Below are 16,652 nucleotides of genomic sequence, written 5' to 3' on the forward strand. Positions count from 1 at the left end.
GTCGTGATTCATTTCAGCAATAGAAACCCAGACTAAGACAGTTATAAAGAGGCCATGATGAAACTTTATATGCAAATCTTAAACATAAAAGAAAGAAAATGAATAAAACAGGCTTTATGTTGGATCATTTCCCAGCTGCGGCTGGTGTGCTCTTTGAGCACACGTAAGGAAGTCTGGACTAACTAACCTGTAGTATTAGCTGGTTTAAATGTCTAGATGTGGGGTGAGTGTGGCAGGGCATAACCCATCACACCCTAGGACGACGATTCTCAATCTCTGGGTCTTGACCTCTTTGAGGGTCCCATATCAGATGCCTTAGTTAGGGTTTCTATTGCTGTGAAGAGACCCCATAAGCAGGGCACTCTTATGAAGGAAAAACATTTCATTGCGGTGGCTTGCATTTTCAGAGGTTAAGTCCATTAGCATCATGGTGGGACATCGCGGCGTGCAGGCAGACATGGTGCTGGACAGGGAGCTGAGTTCTACACTTTGCGTAGACAACAGTGAGTGGTCTAATGCACTAGGGTAGCCTGAGTATAGGAGATATCAAAGCTCATCCCCATAGTGACACTCTTCCTCCAACAAGGACATACCTACTCCAACAAAACCACACCTCCTAATAGTGCCACTCCTTTTGGGGGCTATTTTCTTTCAAATCATCACATTGGATATCCTGCATATCTGATATTTACAACACGACGCATAACAGTAACAAAATTACATTTATGAAGTAGCAACAAAATAATTTTATGGTTGGGGGCCCCATAATATAAGGAACTGTACTAAAGGATCCCAGCACTAGGAAGGTCAGGAACTGCTGGACTAGGAGCATCTGCACCTGCAAAGCACGGAGTCAAGGGCTGACATACAGCAAGAGCCTGAAAAGTTTTCTTTTGGCTGGAGAGATGACTCAGCAGTGAAGAGCCCTGGCTGCTCTAGCAGAGAACCAGGGTTTACTTCCCAACACCCACACGGCGGCTCCCAATTAGCTGTCACTCCAGTTCCAGGTCATTCGAGGTCCTCTTCTGCACTTACACACTTACATATATGCAGGCAAAACACCTCATACAGGAAATGCAAATCAAGACAACTTACACCTGTCAGAATGGCTAAAATAAAAAACACCAAGGATAGCCTTTGCTGGAGAGGCTGTGGAGGAAGGGGTACACTCATCCATTGCTGGTGGGAATGCAAACTTGTGCAACCACTTTGGAAAGCAGTGTGGTGGTTTCTCAGGAAATTCGGGATCAACCTACCCCTGGACCCAGCAATACTACTCTTGGGAATATACCCAAGAGAGGCCTTATCATACAACAAAAGTATATGTTCTACGATGTTCATAGCAGCATTGTTTGTAATAGCCAGAACCTGGAAACAACCTAGATGCCCTTCAATGGAAGAATGGATGAAGAAAGTATGGAATATATACATATTAGAGTACTACTCAGTAGTAAAAAAAACAAGGACTTCTTGAATTTTGCATGCGAATGGATGGAAATAGAAAACACTATCCTGAGTGAGGTAAGCCAGACCCAAAAAGAGGAACATGGGATGTACTCACTCATATTTGGTTTCTAGCCATAAATAAAGGACATTGAGCCTATAATTAGTGATCCTAGGAAGCTAAATAAGGAGAACCCAAAGAAAAACATATAGGCATCCTCCTGAATATTAACCTTCATCAGGTGATGAAAGGAGACAGAGACAGAGACCCACATTGGAGCACTGGACAGAAATCTCAAGGTCCAAATCAGGAGCAGAAGAAGATAGAGCACGAGCAAGGAACTCAGGACCGCGAGGGGTGCACCCACACACTGAGACAATGGGGATGTTCTACTGGGAACTCACCAAGGCCAGCTGGGATAAAACCGGACTTGCTGAACATAGCGGACAATGAGGACTACCGAGAACTCAAGAACAATGGCAATGGGTTTTTGATCCTACTGCACGTACTGGCTTTGGGGGAGCCTAGGCAGTTTAGATGCTCACCTTACTAGACCTGGATGGAGGTGGGTGGTCCTTGGGCTTCCCACAGGGCAGGGAACCCTGATTGCTCTTTGTGCTGATGAGGGAGGGGGACTTGATTGGGGGAGGGGGAGGGAAATGGGAGGCGGTGGCGGGGAAGAGACAGAAATCTTTAATAAATAAATAAATTAAAATAAAAAAAACAAAAAAAAAACACCTCATACACAGACACAATTAAAACAAGCTACCCACGCCAGGCGGTGGTGGCGCACAACTTTAATCCCAGCACTCGGGAGGCAGAGGCAGGCGGATCTCTGTGAGTTCGAGGCCAGCCTGGTCTACAAGAGCTAGTTCCAGGACAGGCTCCAAAACCACAGAGAAACCCTGTCTCAAAAAACCAAAAAAAAAAAAAAAAGAAAGAAAAACCAAACCAAAACAAAACAAAAAACCAACCAACCCCAAAACAAACAAACAAAAGCAAAACAAAAAGGAAGTTACCTATGGATATCATAAAGGTCATAGCTAACCAGTTCTTACCTCCCATGTCAGTTATCTGAAATACTTTGTTTCTAAGCGGTGGGGAGGGACACTAGTGTCTTACAGGGGGCAAGGACCCTTCTATCACTGAGCTAAACTTCCACTCCTCAGCTCCAGCCCCCAAATACCTTATTTTCTTTTCCCTGTTTCCTTTTCCTTCTTCCTCCTCCCCTGCCTTCTTCCCCCTGCCCCACTTCTTCTTTTCCAAGGAAGGGTTTCTTGTGCCCAGGCTGGCCTTGAATTCACTGTAGAGCTGAACTGAACTCCCAATTCTCCGATCTTTACTTCTCACATTCTGGGGTTATAGGTGTGTTTGCCATTGTGACCGGCTCTCCAAAGTTATTTTTATTTATTGGCGGGGGGTTCGATGCTAAAACACAGGATCTCATTTTGTAACTCAGGCTGGCCTTGAACCTTCAGTAATGATCTTTTCTAGGGCTGCTGGTATCATACACCTGAGAACATTAGTATGTACTCGCGTGCTTTTTGTTGAGTATGTCAATGTGGCACCACTTTCTGTCATCCAGAAAGGTTCTGGTGACCCTTTCCTGCCCAGCGTCTTGGGTACTGGTCTGGAGCAAGGACTGGTTTTTGTTGTTTGAGGCAGGGTTTCTCCATGTAGACTAGACTGGCCTCAAACTCAGAACTCCACCTGCCTCTGCCTCTCGAGTGCTGGGGTTCAGGGTGTGCGCCAACAAGCGCGGCTATACGGATTGGTTTTATTAGATTTGTATTTTTTTTTTTTTTTTTTTTTTTTGGTTTTTTCGAGACAAGGTTTCTCTGTGGTTTTGGAGCCTGTCCTGGAACTAGCTCTGTAGACCAGGCTGGTCTCGAACTCACAGAGATCCGCCTGCCTCTGCCTCCCGAGTGCTGGGATTACAGGCGTGCGCCACCACCGCCCGGCTATTTTTAAAGCATCTCTCCGTTTGAGAAAAAGATAACCAGGCCTGAAGTGCAGACGTCTCCTAGCAACCAGAACTCCCTGAGGGGCCTGCGGTTGGCTTGCTTAAGAAGGAGGTTCCGCCCCCTCAAAGCTCTACTCCGCTCCTCTCCCCTCACTGGCTGGAGACAGCAGGAGGCCCCGCCCACCTCATGACCACGCCCCTCTCCGGAGCCTCGTGTAGCTCCATACCCCTCCGGGGCGGGCACAGGCTTCTTATTGGTCAGTTCTCCGGAAGCTGAGGGACTTCGGAAAGCTAGTTGTGCGTGAATAGTGCATGGTTGCCGCTGCCGCGCGTGGGGTACGCGGAGCAGTGCGGGGAGGCTCAGGATTTGGTGGTGGGTGGCGGGCTTCAGCTTCCTCCGGGGCCGGAGAGTAGCATCCGCAAGAGGCACCGCAGGCTCTTCCGCGCGGCCCGGCTGCCGGCTTGGTTTGTCAGGCTAAGAGGGGACCGAGGCGGCTTGGGGGACCTCCACCGCTCGCAGGCCCCGGTGCTTGACAGGCTCTCGGGTTCCCAGAGCCCCGGCGCAGGATGTTCGTCCTGGTGGAGATGGTGGACACCGTGCGCATACCGCCGTGGCAGTTTGAGCGGAAGCTCAACGACTCCGTTGCCGAGGAGCTGAACAAGAAATTGGCTAATAAGGTACTGGGCCCTCGGGCTGGCATGCGGGGTCAGAGCCCGCCCCCTGCTAGCCTGGCTGACGCCTGGTTCAGCTTTAGCCTAGCCTTGGACACTTAAGTAACTTCATGTCGGGGTCTCTTTTCCTCTTCTTTCCTCTGAGCCAGGCTTGGATGTTAGAGGTACCCCAAGTAGTAAATGGACCGGGCGAGGTAGTGCACACCCGTGGTCCCAGCTTCTTGGGTCGTTGAGGCTTGCGAGATCGTGAGTTCAGGGCCAACGTGAGCAACTCTGTAAGCCCCTGTCCCAAACAAATTAAAAAGCGTCGGAATGTCGAACAGTGATTAAATTTGCTTGGCCTTTGCGGGACTGTTGGTTCCAGCCTTAGTATGGCCAGAAAAGAAACAACGGAGATACCACGCTCAAAATAAGTTTGTAAAAGCGAGATTCCACATCCAGTTACTGTGCTGCCTCGACCAAGTCACCGTCTCTGGGCCTCAGTTTTTATTAAAACGGGGATAATTGCTTTTCTCTCAACCGTGCATTGGGTGGCTGTAGTAGTCCAACGTTGTCTGAGGTTTGTCTATTCATTCTCAAATCGGTGTTTTTCACACCTGCTGTGGGCCTGCCAGTGGAGAGGCCTTTCTGCTCTCCTGTGGTGACTGCTTAGCCACTCTTCTTCATGTCGTCTCTCTTCACACTTACCACAGTTATTTTCTTGTTTATTTGAATTTTTTTTTTTTTGAGACGGGGTTTCTCTGTAGCTTTGGAGGCTGGCCTGGAACTCACAGAGATCCTCCTGCCTCTGCCACCCAAGTCTGGGATTAAAGGCGTGCGCCACCACCACCCAGCCAGATTTTACATTTTTTATCTTTGTGTATACCTGTGTGTGCCACAGCCCACAGAAGGTCAGAGGACAGTTTATGGATCCTTCCACCATGTGGGTCACTGGGATTGAAATCAGCTGTCAGGTTTGGAGGTCGGTGGCTTTCCCAGCTGAGTCTTCTCACTGGCCCTCGGATTTATTTGGTTACTGTGTTTCTCTTTCCATGGATACAGGGTTCTTCTCAGACTTATTCCTTTAACTATCTCCAACACTTAGCCAGGGTGTGGCGGGAGATACAGAGGCTCTGGCCCTGTGGTGTACAGTGAAGGGAAGAAAAGTCTTGACCGGCAGGGTCTCACAGTTGAGGGTAAATGCCAGGAAGGGCAGGCATTTACACACCTGGGGAACAGGAGAAGCCAAGTGGAGGCTCTGTGGTGAGGGTTGGAGCAGGCTGGGTATGAGGATCTGTGCAGGCAGAGTCATGAGCACGTGCAGAGGCCCTGAGGAAGGAGGGGTTGGTGGCCTCTCACGGGGCACCAAGGAAGCTGGCGTGGCTGCAACAGTGAGGGAGGACACTGTAGGAGACAGTATTTGGAGAGGTGGGGGCAGAAAGAGCAAGACTGGCTGGCTTTCTATAGGAAACAGGTGATCCCTCTACGGGGTCTGAGGTGGGGAGGAGGCACACATACAAACCTGAGGCCTGGCCGCTGGGGGAGCAAATTCACGGACTCTGACTTATTTTGGTTTGGCCTTGCAATCAGAGAGGCCTGCCTGCCTCTGCTGCGCAGGTGCTGGTATTAAAGGTGTGTGCCGTTGTCTCAGTCACAGTTCAGTTGCCATGACTAAGGCAGCTTCTGGAGGTTTAGTCTGTTATCAAGGCGGGGCACACAAGGTGCTGGAGCATCAGCTGAGCCTACCTTTAGATCCACAGACCAAGAGAACAGCAGTTTCAAAGCCCACCCCAGTGGCCCACTTCCTTCAGCAAGGCCACACCTCCTGATCCTTCTGATCCTTCTGAAATAGTGCCTCTCCCTGATGCCTCAGCATTCAAATCCATGGGCCTGTGGAGGCCATTCTTATCCAACCCCCCACAGCCACCACATCCAGGGATTCTTTTTTTTTTAATATTTATTTATTTATTATGTATACAATATTCTGTCTGCGTGTATTCCTACAGGCCAGAAGAGGGCACCAGACCTCATTACAGATGGTTGTGAGCCACCATGTGGTTGCTGGGAATTGAACTCAGGACCTTTGGAAGAGCAGGCAATGTTCTTAACCGCTGAGCCATCTCTCCAGCCCCCAGGGATTCTTTTGTTAATTTTTTTTTCCTGAAATCCATGCAGACTGCCCTCCCTCCCTCTCCCTCTCCAGAGGGAGAGAGCAGATCATCAGCCGTGAGAGGCAGCTGCAGAAAGGCGGCAGCCCGAGCTGCCTCACCCTCAGGAGGGAACCACATCTCGTCGTCGTGGTCGCGGGTGCCCCACACAGAGAAGCCTCTCCAGTAACAGACTATAGAGATGTTCCCTGATGGTGCCCGCCTTTAATCCCAGCACTCAGGAGGCAGAGGCAAGAGGATCTCTGTGAGTTTGAGGCCAACCTGTTCTACAGAGTGAGTTCCAGGACAGCTAGGGCTGTTACACAGAGAAACCCTGTCTCGAAGAACTAAAAAAGGAAAAGAAATCCCTGAAAGTGTAGTCTTCATTGATTTTTTTTAATTCCATGTATTTTGCATGTGGGTGTACATATCACAGCACGTATGTGTAGGTGAGGACAGCTGTGAGGAGATGGTGAGTCTCCTATGTGGTCCTGGGCTGCAGCTTAAGTCGTCCGGATTGGTGGCAAGCACCTTGATTGCTGGACCCTTTGGCCAATTCCACCTCCCCACTTATTTTTGAGGCAGGGTCTCATGGGACCTGAACCAGGATGGCTCTGCCCCCACCTCTCAAGTCGCTATACCTGGCTGAGGCCAGGTCACTGACCCCTGTGAGAGGCGCCCCCACAGAAGAGCTCACTGGGGAGCTCTGCCCCAGCTCTGAAGTGCTCTGCTGCCTCTGAGTCCTGCCAGCTCTGGTGAGGTGTGTGATTTAGAGGGTGGCGGATGTGCACACACCGAGACCAGAATACCAGAGTGTGGGTTTGGGGGGTGTGGGGCTCTCTCTCTTGAAGGGCTTGACCACATACCCCTGTGAGAGCCCAGACTCTGTGTGTGTGAGGTGGTCTGAGTGTGGCAGGGTTCTTGTTTATTGTCTGATTTGAAGCATAGCCTTTAAGGTACTGGAAAATAGAGACTTGAGCAAGGCTTCCCACTGCCAGTCCTCACAGTGGTGACAATTTGGTCATTTGTGGTCTCTGAACCACCGGGAGACTTCATGTCCACCCTACTCACTTAATAACGCTTCAGCTGGGGTCTCTTTTCTTTAGGGAGGGGTCGGTTTGAGACAGGGTTTCTCTCTAGCCCTGGCTGTCCTGAAACTCGCTCTGTAGACCAGACTGGCCTCAGACTGCCTGCCTCCACCTCGAGAGTGCTGGAATTAAGGCATGTGCCACTGTAGAGAGCTGCGTGGAGCCGCACCTGACTCCTGTTATGGCTAAGGCCTGATCATGCAATGGTTGTCAGCTGCTTGCATATGCGTGGACCTATGGGCAGTGCCCACCTGGCAATCCGGGGTTGGCGGCCCGTGCCTTTTTAAGGGCTGGGAGAGGTTTGTCCAGAGAGAGAGAGAAAGAGAACAAGGTCCTGAATAAACTGCCTAGCAAGGAGAGCTCTCGTGTTGCATCTTCCTTGCTGGTCGAGGTGGGCGTGACATGCCACGATGCCCAGTCTGGTGACTCGTCTTTTTTTTTTTTTGGTTTTTCGAGACAGGGTTTCTCTGTGGTTTTGGAGCCTGTCCTGGAACTAGCTCTTGTAGACCAGGCTGGTCTCGAACTCACAGAGATCTGCCTGCCTCTGCCTCCCGAGTGCTGGGATTAAAGGCGTGCGCCACTACCGCCCGGCTTCTGGTGACTCATTTTTGAACATGGGAAAACTGAGGCTCAGAAAGGCAAAGCAGTGTCCTTGGTGGTCCCACAGTGAGGTGGAGTGGCTGGTCGTTCCAGCCCTGCTCTTTCCAGAGTTCTGCGTCGTGAGGTCCCTAACAGTCAGCTCCTGCAGAGTCTTAGCTCACACCCCTCTAGAACAAGGGGAACTCGAAGCTCGCTTATAAGGAGGAGGGTTTTGGAGACGCTGGACCCCGGGGTCACTGTATGTATGCACGTGTGTGCACAGGTCGTGTACAACGTGGGACTCTGCATCTGTCTGTTTGATATCACCAAGCTGGAAGATGCCTATGTATTCCCAGGGGACGGAGCCTCACACACCAAAGGTGGGTGCCTTCTCTTCCTAGGGTGCCATATTTCTTGGGGCTCATTTTTCTGTAGCAAAAGATCAAGTTGTCATGCCTCTTGGGGTGGCAGGAGACCTGGACCCCAGCCTAATTCTGCTAGGAATTTACTTCTGTGACCATGGGTACTCTTGTCCCCTCTGGGCCTCAGTTTCCTTTCCTGTCAGATAGCAGTGTGGATGGGGAGTGGCTGCTATGGTTTTGAGATTGGGATTGTGGTTCAACCTTCGGGTCCCTTGGGTTCCATCCAGTGCCCCCAATCCTTGCCCAGCCCTCAGGCCACTCATTGCTTCATGAGTGTGGTGAGAAGGCATGCTAGGCAAGGACCCTGAGCGGAGAGCAGAAGGTGAGGGTAGAGTGGCCTAGTGAGGTCTGGGGACCTGGAGGGGCAGGTAGGCCACAGCAATTAAAACTGGGCTCAGCGAGTGGCTCAGGGGTAAAGTGTTTGCTGTACAAATCTAGAGACCTGAGTTTGATACCCAGAACTCACTAGAAGATGGAAGGAGAGACCTGACTGCACACAGTTTTCCTCTGATCTCCACATGGGGTGTGTGTGTGTATCCGTCCTCTGAGCAGGGATGTGATACGTACCTGTAATCCCAACACTTGGGAGGTGGAAGCAGTAGGACCAGGAGTTGCAGGCCAGCCTGGGCTAACAGCGATAGTAGCTTCTATACCTTAGGACTGCCAGGAGGACTAAGACATTAATATAGTAGAGCTCGCCGGGCGGTGGTGGCGCATGCCTTTAATCCCAGCATTCGGGAGGCAGAGGTAGGCGGATCTCTGTGAGTTCGAGGCCAGCCTGGTCTAGAAGAGCTAGTTCCAGGACAGGAACCAAAAGCTACGGAGAAACCCTGTCTTGAAAAAAAATAAAAAAATAAAAAAAAAAATAAAAAAATAAAATATATATATATATAATAGAGCTCAAGATGGGGCCTGGGCACCGAGGAAGTTTGACATTGCTTGTTTCTGTTGGTTCTGGGGGTTCCTTGGGTGGTGCTATTCTGGGCAGGTCTTGGCCAGGGCTGGAGTGTCTGGTGTGGTGGTTTCAAAGGTCTGAAGTTCAGTGCCTAAGTATGTCTTCAGCCTTGCCTAGAGGCAACTGACCAAGAGCTGTCACATGGCTAAGACTGAGGAATGGAGAGACAGACTTTCCCCTTGTGAGGGAAAGTGTAGTAAAACTGAAAGGGATGTGCATGTGGGGGTGAAAGGGTGGTGGGAGGGGCTGGTCAGCTTAGGATGTAGGGACTCCTAGTCCTGCTTGCATGGTGCCATCAGCAGGACTGGAGGAACTCTGCACCCTGTCTTCAGGCCCTGGGTAGAATGTGTATCCTCAGCTTGCCCAGGGCTTGCAGTGTCAGCCCGGAAATGCGGAAGAGGCAAAGAGTCCTGTGACAGACACACAAGGCACAGTGGGGAACCTTATCTTTGTCCATGTTGGTCAGCCTCTCAGCCCAGGGACGGGTGGTTGAGCATTCTGGAGTGGGCAGAGGCAGCCCGGGGTCTGTGCGGGCATCCTGAGACTAGTTAGTTGACATGGCGTTGAGCTCTGCAGAGAGCCCCAGCAAGCAGGCTGTCTTTGTTTGGCCTAGAAATTTTCATGAGCAAGCCCAGAGCATGGAAACAGCTATGAGTAGCCCTCTTCCCAGAGAGGAGTGCCAAGCTGAGCTTGGCTCTGCGCTTGGACAAGGGCAAGGCCTCTGTTCTCAGGGAACACTGCTGAGCTGGGCAGGCTCTGTTCTTGGACAAGAGCCTGTTGTCCAAGAGGCAAGTGCTAATAACTTGAGGAATACCAGAAACAAATTAGCTTTAAGGAAATGCTGCCTGTTTTCCCTTGGTGATATCTGACACTTAGTCTCCAGTATTGGTTTGTATTGTCCCCTAGACCCTGCTCACCCTGGGTCTCTTGTTTCACCGAGGGAGCTGTGTAAAGTTTGACCCTTGGAGTAAGTACGTCCCACAGACCTGTGCTTCTGGCTCTGGTTCCTGGGATGAGGGCTGGGCAGCTACATTTACCTGTCACACAGTGGGAAGCTCTTGAGGGCCATGAGCACTGCGAGAGCATCGGGCCAAGCCCCGCTTCCTCCTCAGAAGGTCAGCTTGTTAAGAGTCTTTCCTCTCCTTTCACCATTTGGGTCCTGGTGATCAAACTCCGGTGGTCAGACTTGGTCACAGCCTCTTTTTCCACTGAACCATTTTGCTGGCCCTTCTTTGGAGTCGTGGCCGCTTCAGTGCCTCGTGTGAGTGAATTCAGGAATTTGTTCTTTTCCCAGAAACTCCCAAGAGTGGAGTACACGTCCCCAGGATGTAGAGTTCGTATAATAGAATACATCTGCTTATGCCTGCTAAGAGCAAATGATTCAAGTAGTTCTGCCCTCCCTCCGCTGCCCACTGCTGGGTGGGAATGGAGTACAGTCCTGGGGTGGAAACCCAGGGCCTCATGTCATTGAGTGTTCCACAACTGGGCCACATCTTCTAGCCCTTGGCTGTTGTCTTTTAAGACGGGGTCTCTCTCTGTAGCCCTGGCTGTCCTGTAACGATTCATCATGTAGACCAGGCTAGCCTCAAACTCACAGAGATCTGCTTCCAGGGTGCTGGGTTAAAGGTGTGTGCCACCATGCCCAGCTTCAGCCTTCCTTTTCTTTTTCTTTTTTCTTTTTTCTTTTTTTTTTGGATTTTCGAGACAGGGTTTCTCCGTAGCTTTTTGGTTCCTGTCCCGGAACTAGCTCTTCTAAACCAGGCTGGTCTCGAACTCACAGAGATCCGCCTGCCTCTGCCTTCTGAGTGCTGGGATTAAAGTCGTGCGCCACCATCGCCCGGCTCAGCCTTCCTTTTGGAGGCTGATTACTGTGCCGTGTGTGTGTGTGTGTGTGTATATATGTGTACACCGTACAGTAAAGGTGTGTGTTCATTGTCAGCGCACATCATGGGCTGCTCACTGCTTAGGCCCCGGCCCTGCTTTACATGCTGTCCTCTCCTCGTAGGCCTGCGCCAAACTAACCTGGCGGAGGCTTTGAGCTGAATGCTAGGTGCTGTGGGGGGGCAATGTGTTTTCGTCCTGTGGGTAAGCGGCCCATGTCTGCTCCTGGCTGCATTCTGGAAAGTTAGTAGAAGGCTCAGTCACCTTTAGGATGCTTGTCACCTCACGGGGTAGTGTGCAGGAAGGCAGGTGGACAGAGCTGGGCAAGGTAGGCCACTGAAGGAGCCCTGGTAGAAGAAGCCTGTGCTAGGAGCGAGTCTGAGGAAGGCGCCTTCAACCTGGTGGCCTTGTCGGGGGAGAGACATCTAGGGTGGCTGTTAACCTGTGGGTCGTGACCCCTTTGGGTTGCATAGCAGATATCCTGTACATCTGATAGTTAATTACGATTCATAAGTTGTAAAATTACAGTTAGGAAGTAGCCGCAAAAATAATTTTATAGTTGGGGTCCGTGTATGAAAAGGTTGCAGTATTAGGAAGGTTGAGAAGCGCTGACCTAGAGGCTTCCCGTGACCGAATAGGCAGGGGAGCTGTGTAGTTAGAGTGGCACCCCAGCCTCTGAGCTGCCTCTTCCTCATGTGTTGGAAACGTGGCTGGCCCAGGCAGTTCATAGCTGCGCTTGGCTAATGGCAGAGAGCATCTTCCTGTTTGAGAGGTGTGGCTTCTGCTGAGGCCAGCAGCCAGCCTTTCCCTTGGATTCAGGTGAGTGGGGAGCACACAGGACAAGGCCTGAGGACCCCTGAAGACTCCCCAGCTGTGTCTGGCGTTTTTAGCATCCTGTCGCAGATTGGCTGTGCTGAAGGTGAGCTTGCTGGGGGACGGGGAGTTTGGAATTGACTTTGGAGTCTCTAGTGGTCCAGAATCAAGGTTCAGGTGTGACTTGAGATGGACTTGGAAACCAGCCTTAGTCCAGGGCAGCAGGAGCTGCTGGTCCCTTTGGAGACCAAGCTGTTACCTTGCAGAAGAGAGGGAGGGTCGGTTCTCTGGCTTAGCAGACAGGTGTAGACCTGCAGGAGGACTTGGCATGGACCATTGGGCAGAGAGGTGGACATAGGCGAACGTGATCAGCCCCAGGCTCCATGGCCACCATGGAGGGTCTAGTGTAACTGACAACAGTACCCCTTCTTTTCCAGTCCATTTCCGATATGTGGTGTTCCACCCGTTCCTGGACGAAATCCTCATTGGAAAGATCAAAGGCTGCAGCCCAGAGGGTGTGCACGGTAAGGGAGGGTGACTGCTGGAGTGGGGCACAGCGGGGTGGGTGTGTCTGCGGACCAAGCGAGGGTGCCCTGCCCCCTCATCCAACTGTCAGGTTTCACTCTAAGGCTACAGCTTAGGATCTTAGGGTGGCTACTGAGCAGGCAGAGGTGACGGGCGCACAGTCGATATAGCTCTCAGTGAGCACTCAGGGTGGAGAACTAGATCCTTGGAGCTTTGCCCAGGGCTGCTCAGCACTTGTTGGCGGTCTGGTTACAGATCTGGGGCTTTGAGGAAGGAGGGATGGATTGCCCTGGGGACACCTGGGCTGCACTAGGAAAGGGACTTGCAGTCCCTTTGAAGTTCTCATCCCGTGCCATCATGTTTATTTCTTTCAGTCTCTTTGGGGTTCTTCGATGACATTCTCATCCCCCCCGAGTCACTGCAGCAGCCTGCCAAATTGTATCCTCTCAAGGTTAATGGGGCAGCTGACATCCCTGCTCCTGTGGTGGCCCCGGGCTCTGTGATCTGCCACTGCTGGTGTGAAGCACCGGGTCCCCTGCTCCACTCTGACCTGCAGGAGTCATTTCAGAGATCCTCCCCCTAGGAGCTGGAGTGCAGAGCCCCTGTGCTCTTCCTACATCTGGGCTGTTTTTAATGGGACAGTCAGTGGTCTTGGGAGAGGCTCAGCTGGCTTGTCACAACTGTATTCAGAGCTCCCAGCAGTCGCCTGACATGGAGGTTGCAGTGTGCCACTAGAGGGCAGTGTGGCTCTGTAGGCTGTGGGGGAAGCACAGATCAGCCTCTGCTCACTCCCAGGCCTCTGCAGGGCAGGGGTAGGGACTGAATTGTCAGCAAATCTAGCCTAGCCTGGTTTTCCTCAGGCAGGTACCTTTTAAACCTACCTCATTTTCTGGAGACCAGGGGAGCCATGACCTTCCTGTCAAACTAGTTAAGGCTTGAATGAAGCGTGTGGGGCCCTGGGTCATTCTCATCTCCAGACTTGGGTCCTGGTACAACTAGCTCCTCTCCAAGGAACAGCAGCAGCTTTTCCTGGGATTCCCAGCCTGGAGTTGGCTCTAACTCGGGTAAGTACTTCCGAGGACCCTCTGCCTCCTGAACCTGCAGAGTGTGGTTGTGGCCTTGACCTTGGTCTCCAGTGATGAGGCGGAACAAGTCTGGGTGTGGGAGTATGAGACTGAGGAAGGAGCTCATGACCTGTACATGGACACTGGTGAGGAGATCCGCTTCAGGGTAGTGGATGAGAGCTTTGTGGACACGTCCCCCACAGGACCCAGCTCAGCTGAGGCTGCCTCTTCCAGCGAGGAGGTGCCAAAGAAGGAAGCGCCGTACACGCTTGTGGTAAGCTGATGGGGGGTTGCTTTCTTTTTTTTGGGGGGGGGGGGTTGGGACAGGGTGTATGTCTGGAACTAGCTCTTGTAGACCAGGCTGGCCTCAAACTCAGATCTGCCTGCCTCCAAGTGCTGGGATTAAAGATGCACACCACCACACCTGGCAAGGAGGCTGCTTTCTTGGAGTTCCACTTCTAGAACCCCCTCCTTAGCAGGTCAGATGTCTTATGAGTGTCACCTGTTACTTCTTAGCCTGCTTTTGGACTGGAGCTGAGGTGACAGTGTTGCTGTGGGTGTTGGGCAGGCTAGATGGGAGTATGTCCTTTGCCCCCAGAGGGGCAGCTCAGACTGGATTATGTCATGGAGATCTTTTAAGGGAAGGAAAGAAAACCACGGAGCGGTTAGAGAGGTTAAAGTGGAGACTAGAGCAGGGTTCCAGGGAAAGGGGAGTCTTGGGTTCCTCCCTCGGTGTGACTTTGGGGGGCTCAGAAAGACAGGTCTAGGGCAGAGGAAGGATTACCTGATCCCACTTGAGGCCATGGGGCCAATAAGTTAGCTTTTTCCTAAGAACCTGGAGAGCTGGGGCAGGAGTGACACTGTGGTTCCCAGTCTCTCCACAGCCTCCTGACTGTTAGGACTCCCGACCTTCCTTTTGCCTGTGCTGGGCCTGCTGGGTGCTACAGGGCGGGCCCACTGGGCCTCCTGTCCTGGGCAGTGCAGCTGAATGGTGACAAGTGTGCCTGTTTTTCGCTAACAGGGATCTATCAGTGAGCCAGGCCTGGGCCTTCTCTCCTGGTGGACCAGCAATTAGCCCTGGAGCTTAACAGTGACTGGCCAGCCTGAAGACCCTGCCCAGACCTGACAAAGTGGAGCAGATGCAGATTCTGAGGAGTGCTGCCCAGAGCTAGGCTGGGTGGAATCAGGAGTACCACCCACTTGTCTTCCCGAGCTCTGGTCCTCTGCACTGGATTGCTTTTGTTTTCCTGACAGTCTCATTGGTCCAGGCTGGCTTCTCACTTGCCGTGCAGCAGAGTAGCCTTGAGTTTCTGATCCTCCAGCCTCTACCTCTTGAGTGCACGTGCACCCCCACGTTGAGTTTATGTGGTAGGATGGAGCCAGGGCTGTGTGGACACCAGGCAGGCACTCTACCAACTTCCCCAGCACAAGGACTCGTTTACTTCTTCAGTGCTGAGGATGGAACCCAGGACCTCTTCCATGTGAGGCAGGTTATTGTACTACTAGGATACAATAGGATGAGCTAGGCCCGTCCTATCCTTTCTTGTGAACTTCTGGTTTTCAGTGACAGAAGGAAATTTAATAAATAATGACAGCAGCAGCAACCCTCCTTTCAATAGCTGGCATGATGTAAGGTCACCAAATTGACGACCTGGGACAGCATTCCCAAGCTCGACAGTTGTAGGACTTGGGCATTTATGAGGGCAGACTGCCTCTGCTGAGTTTGGTGCTCTGTAGTAGAAGTAGAGGCACCAGGCTACAGCCATCCTCCCCCAGCATTTGGAACGAGTAGCGCCACCCCCCCACCCCCCAATGAGCCAAACCAACTCCTTGCCTAGGAAATGGAGGCTGTGGGATTACTGTCCTAGGGCAACCTTATAAGAAGCCTGGTGCTGCTGCCGCCTCAGCTGGGACAAGTATGGGGTTTGTGATGCCCCATGCCTCGGCAAATGACTGCCAAGCCCTGCTGTCCTTTTCTCCAATGGCACTGAGACACTTGTGTAATAAGTACTATTTTGTGACAGACCTCCTTGGCCTGCCTGGGTCTTCCCATCTGATGCTGCCTAAGGAAGAGGCCCCACCCTTCTGCAGAGGCGAGGGTTGGCAAACGGTGTTAGTTTTCAGGCTGCTTTATCTAGTTCAGGCTGGACTTGGGAGGCAGAGGCAGGTGGCTCTCCAAGTTCAAGTACTGGGCACTGAGATTTAAAATAGGTGCTGCAACTCCTCTCAGGGTAGTTAAAGACCAGATCTAGTGCATCAGTCCCCAGGGACCGGAGGAGGCAGCTCTGGGTCCCTGAAGCTCTAGCTGACTACAGTTATCCCAACTTTGCTTTAATAACCCAGGCCTGGTGAGGCCTCTGCTGACCTTGGCTTAAGTCTCCCTGAGCACAAGCTGATAGTCACAGATACCAACCACTCTCACACAGAACAGTCAATGGATTTGGATTTTTTTTTTTTTTTTGTAAGAACAGAAGGTTCTCTAAAATCCTTCAGCCACCAGTGAAATGATCAGGCAGGATAAACTTCTCTAGGAGTGCTGTCATTAAAAATAAATACAGGTGCATGGGCTGTTGAAGGACGAATCAAACTGAAAAGGAAGGCCGGGGCTGGGACAGAATCTTTAGTGCCCTCCATGGTGGCTCGCTCAGTGGGCTGAGGATGAGGAGAGCAGGAAGCAGGTCCGGTCACCATCTTAGAGCTGGAGGCCATGCTGGACAGACCAGCTCTGACTGATGATGCACATGGACCTGTACTTTTGACACCCAGCAGGGTCTAGAGGGACACGACAGCCCGCCTGGACCTTCCTTATTGCTGCAGCTCCTTCATCCTGTTTAGGGCACTGCCTGCGCGGAACCACTCGATCTGAGTCTCGTTGAAGGTGTGGTTCAGAAGGATGGTTTCCTGGGTCCCATTAGGGTGCTTGATGATGCATTTCAGAGGCTGCAAAGGAAAGACGCATGTGGGTGGGGAGTGGAGGGTGCTCCTAGGAACACAGTCCTCACTGGGCACTGGGAGGGCCCAAGGCATTGCATCAGGCCATCTATTTGGGCACTGAGTGCCAGGCCAGGGGTAATGGGTCTCAGCTGGGTGGAACATGGATTTCTAAGAGCCGTAAATATG

General features: G+C 51.9%; 2 protein-coding genes and 1 pseudogene across 2 annotated transcripts in view; 1 reads left to right on the forward strand and 2 right to left on the reverse strand.

Annotated features, from left to right (window-relative positions):
* The first annotated feature begins 3,688 nt into the window (after window positions 1–3,688).
* Polr3h (RNA polymerase III subunit H) lies at window positions 3,689–15,962 on the forward strand. The gene is made up of 6 exons (XM_041672185.1): window positions 3,689–4,085; window positions 8,156–8,252; window positions 12,381–12,467; window positions 12,843–12,906; window positions 13,605–13,806; window positions 14,554–15,962. Exons 1-6 carry the CDS (start codon window positions 3,975–3,977, stop codon window positions 14,605–14,607), a joined length of 615 nt encoding a protein of 204 aa, XP_041528119.1. The 5' UTR covers window positions 3,689–3,974; the 3' UTR covers window positions 14,608–15,962.
* Window positions 6,225–6,430, reverse strand: LOC121461575 (annotated as a pseudogene).
* The window catches only part of Aco2 (aconitase 2), a 40,927-nt gene continuing 40,237 nt past the window's right edge, over window positions 15,963–16,652 (reverse strand). Inside the window, exon 18 of the mRNA XM_041672183.1 lies at window positions 15,963–16,472. Within this exon, the coding sequence (XP_041528117.1) occupies window positions 16,338–16,472 (135 nt within the window). The 3' untranslated portion in view covers window positions 15,963–16,337. The remainder of the gene's footprint in view (window positions 16,473–16,652) is intronic.

The sequence above is a fragment of the Microtus oregoni genome, unplaced genomic scaffold (assembly GCF_018167655.1).
Source record: "Microtus oregoni isolate MIOR12 unplaced genomic scaffold, Mior012 000022F_ref0000154, whole genome shotgun sequence".
NCBI classification, from domain to species: Eukaryota; Metazoa; Chordata; class Mammalia; order Rodentia; family Cricetidae; genus Microtus; species Microtus oregoni.

Bases quoted from the DNA above. Each gene is read 5' to 3' on its own strand.
- Polr3h (XM_041672185.1), top strand. From the start codon at position 3,975: ATGTTCGTCCTGGTGGAGATGGTGGACACCGTGCGCATACCGCCGTGG. The intron at 8,253-12,380 runs GTGGGTGCCTTC...CTTCTTTTCCAG, and splicing joins CGGAGCCTCACACACCAAAG to TCCATTTCCGATATGTGGTG. The intron at 12,907-13,604 runs GTATCCTCTCAA...CTTGGTCTCCAG, and splicing joins CTGCAGCAGCCTGCCAAATT to TGATGAGGCGGAACAAGTCT.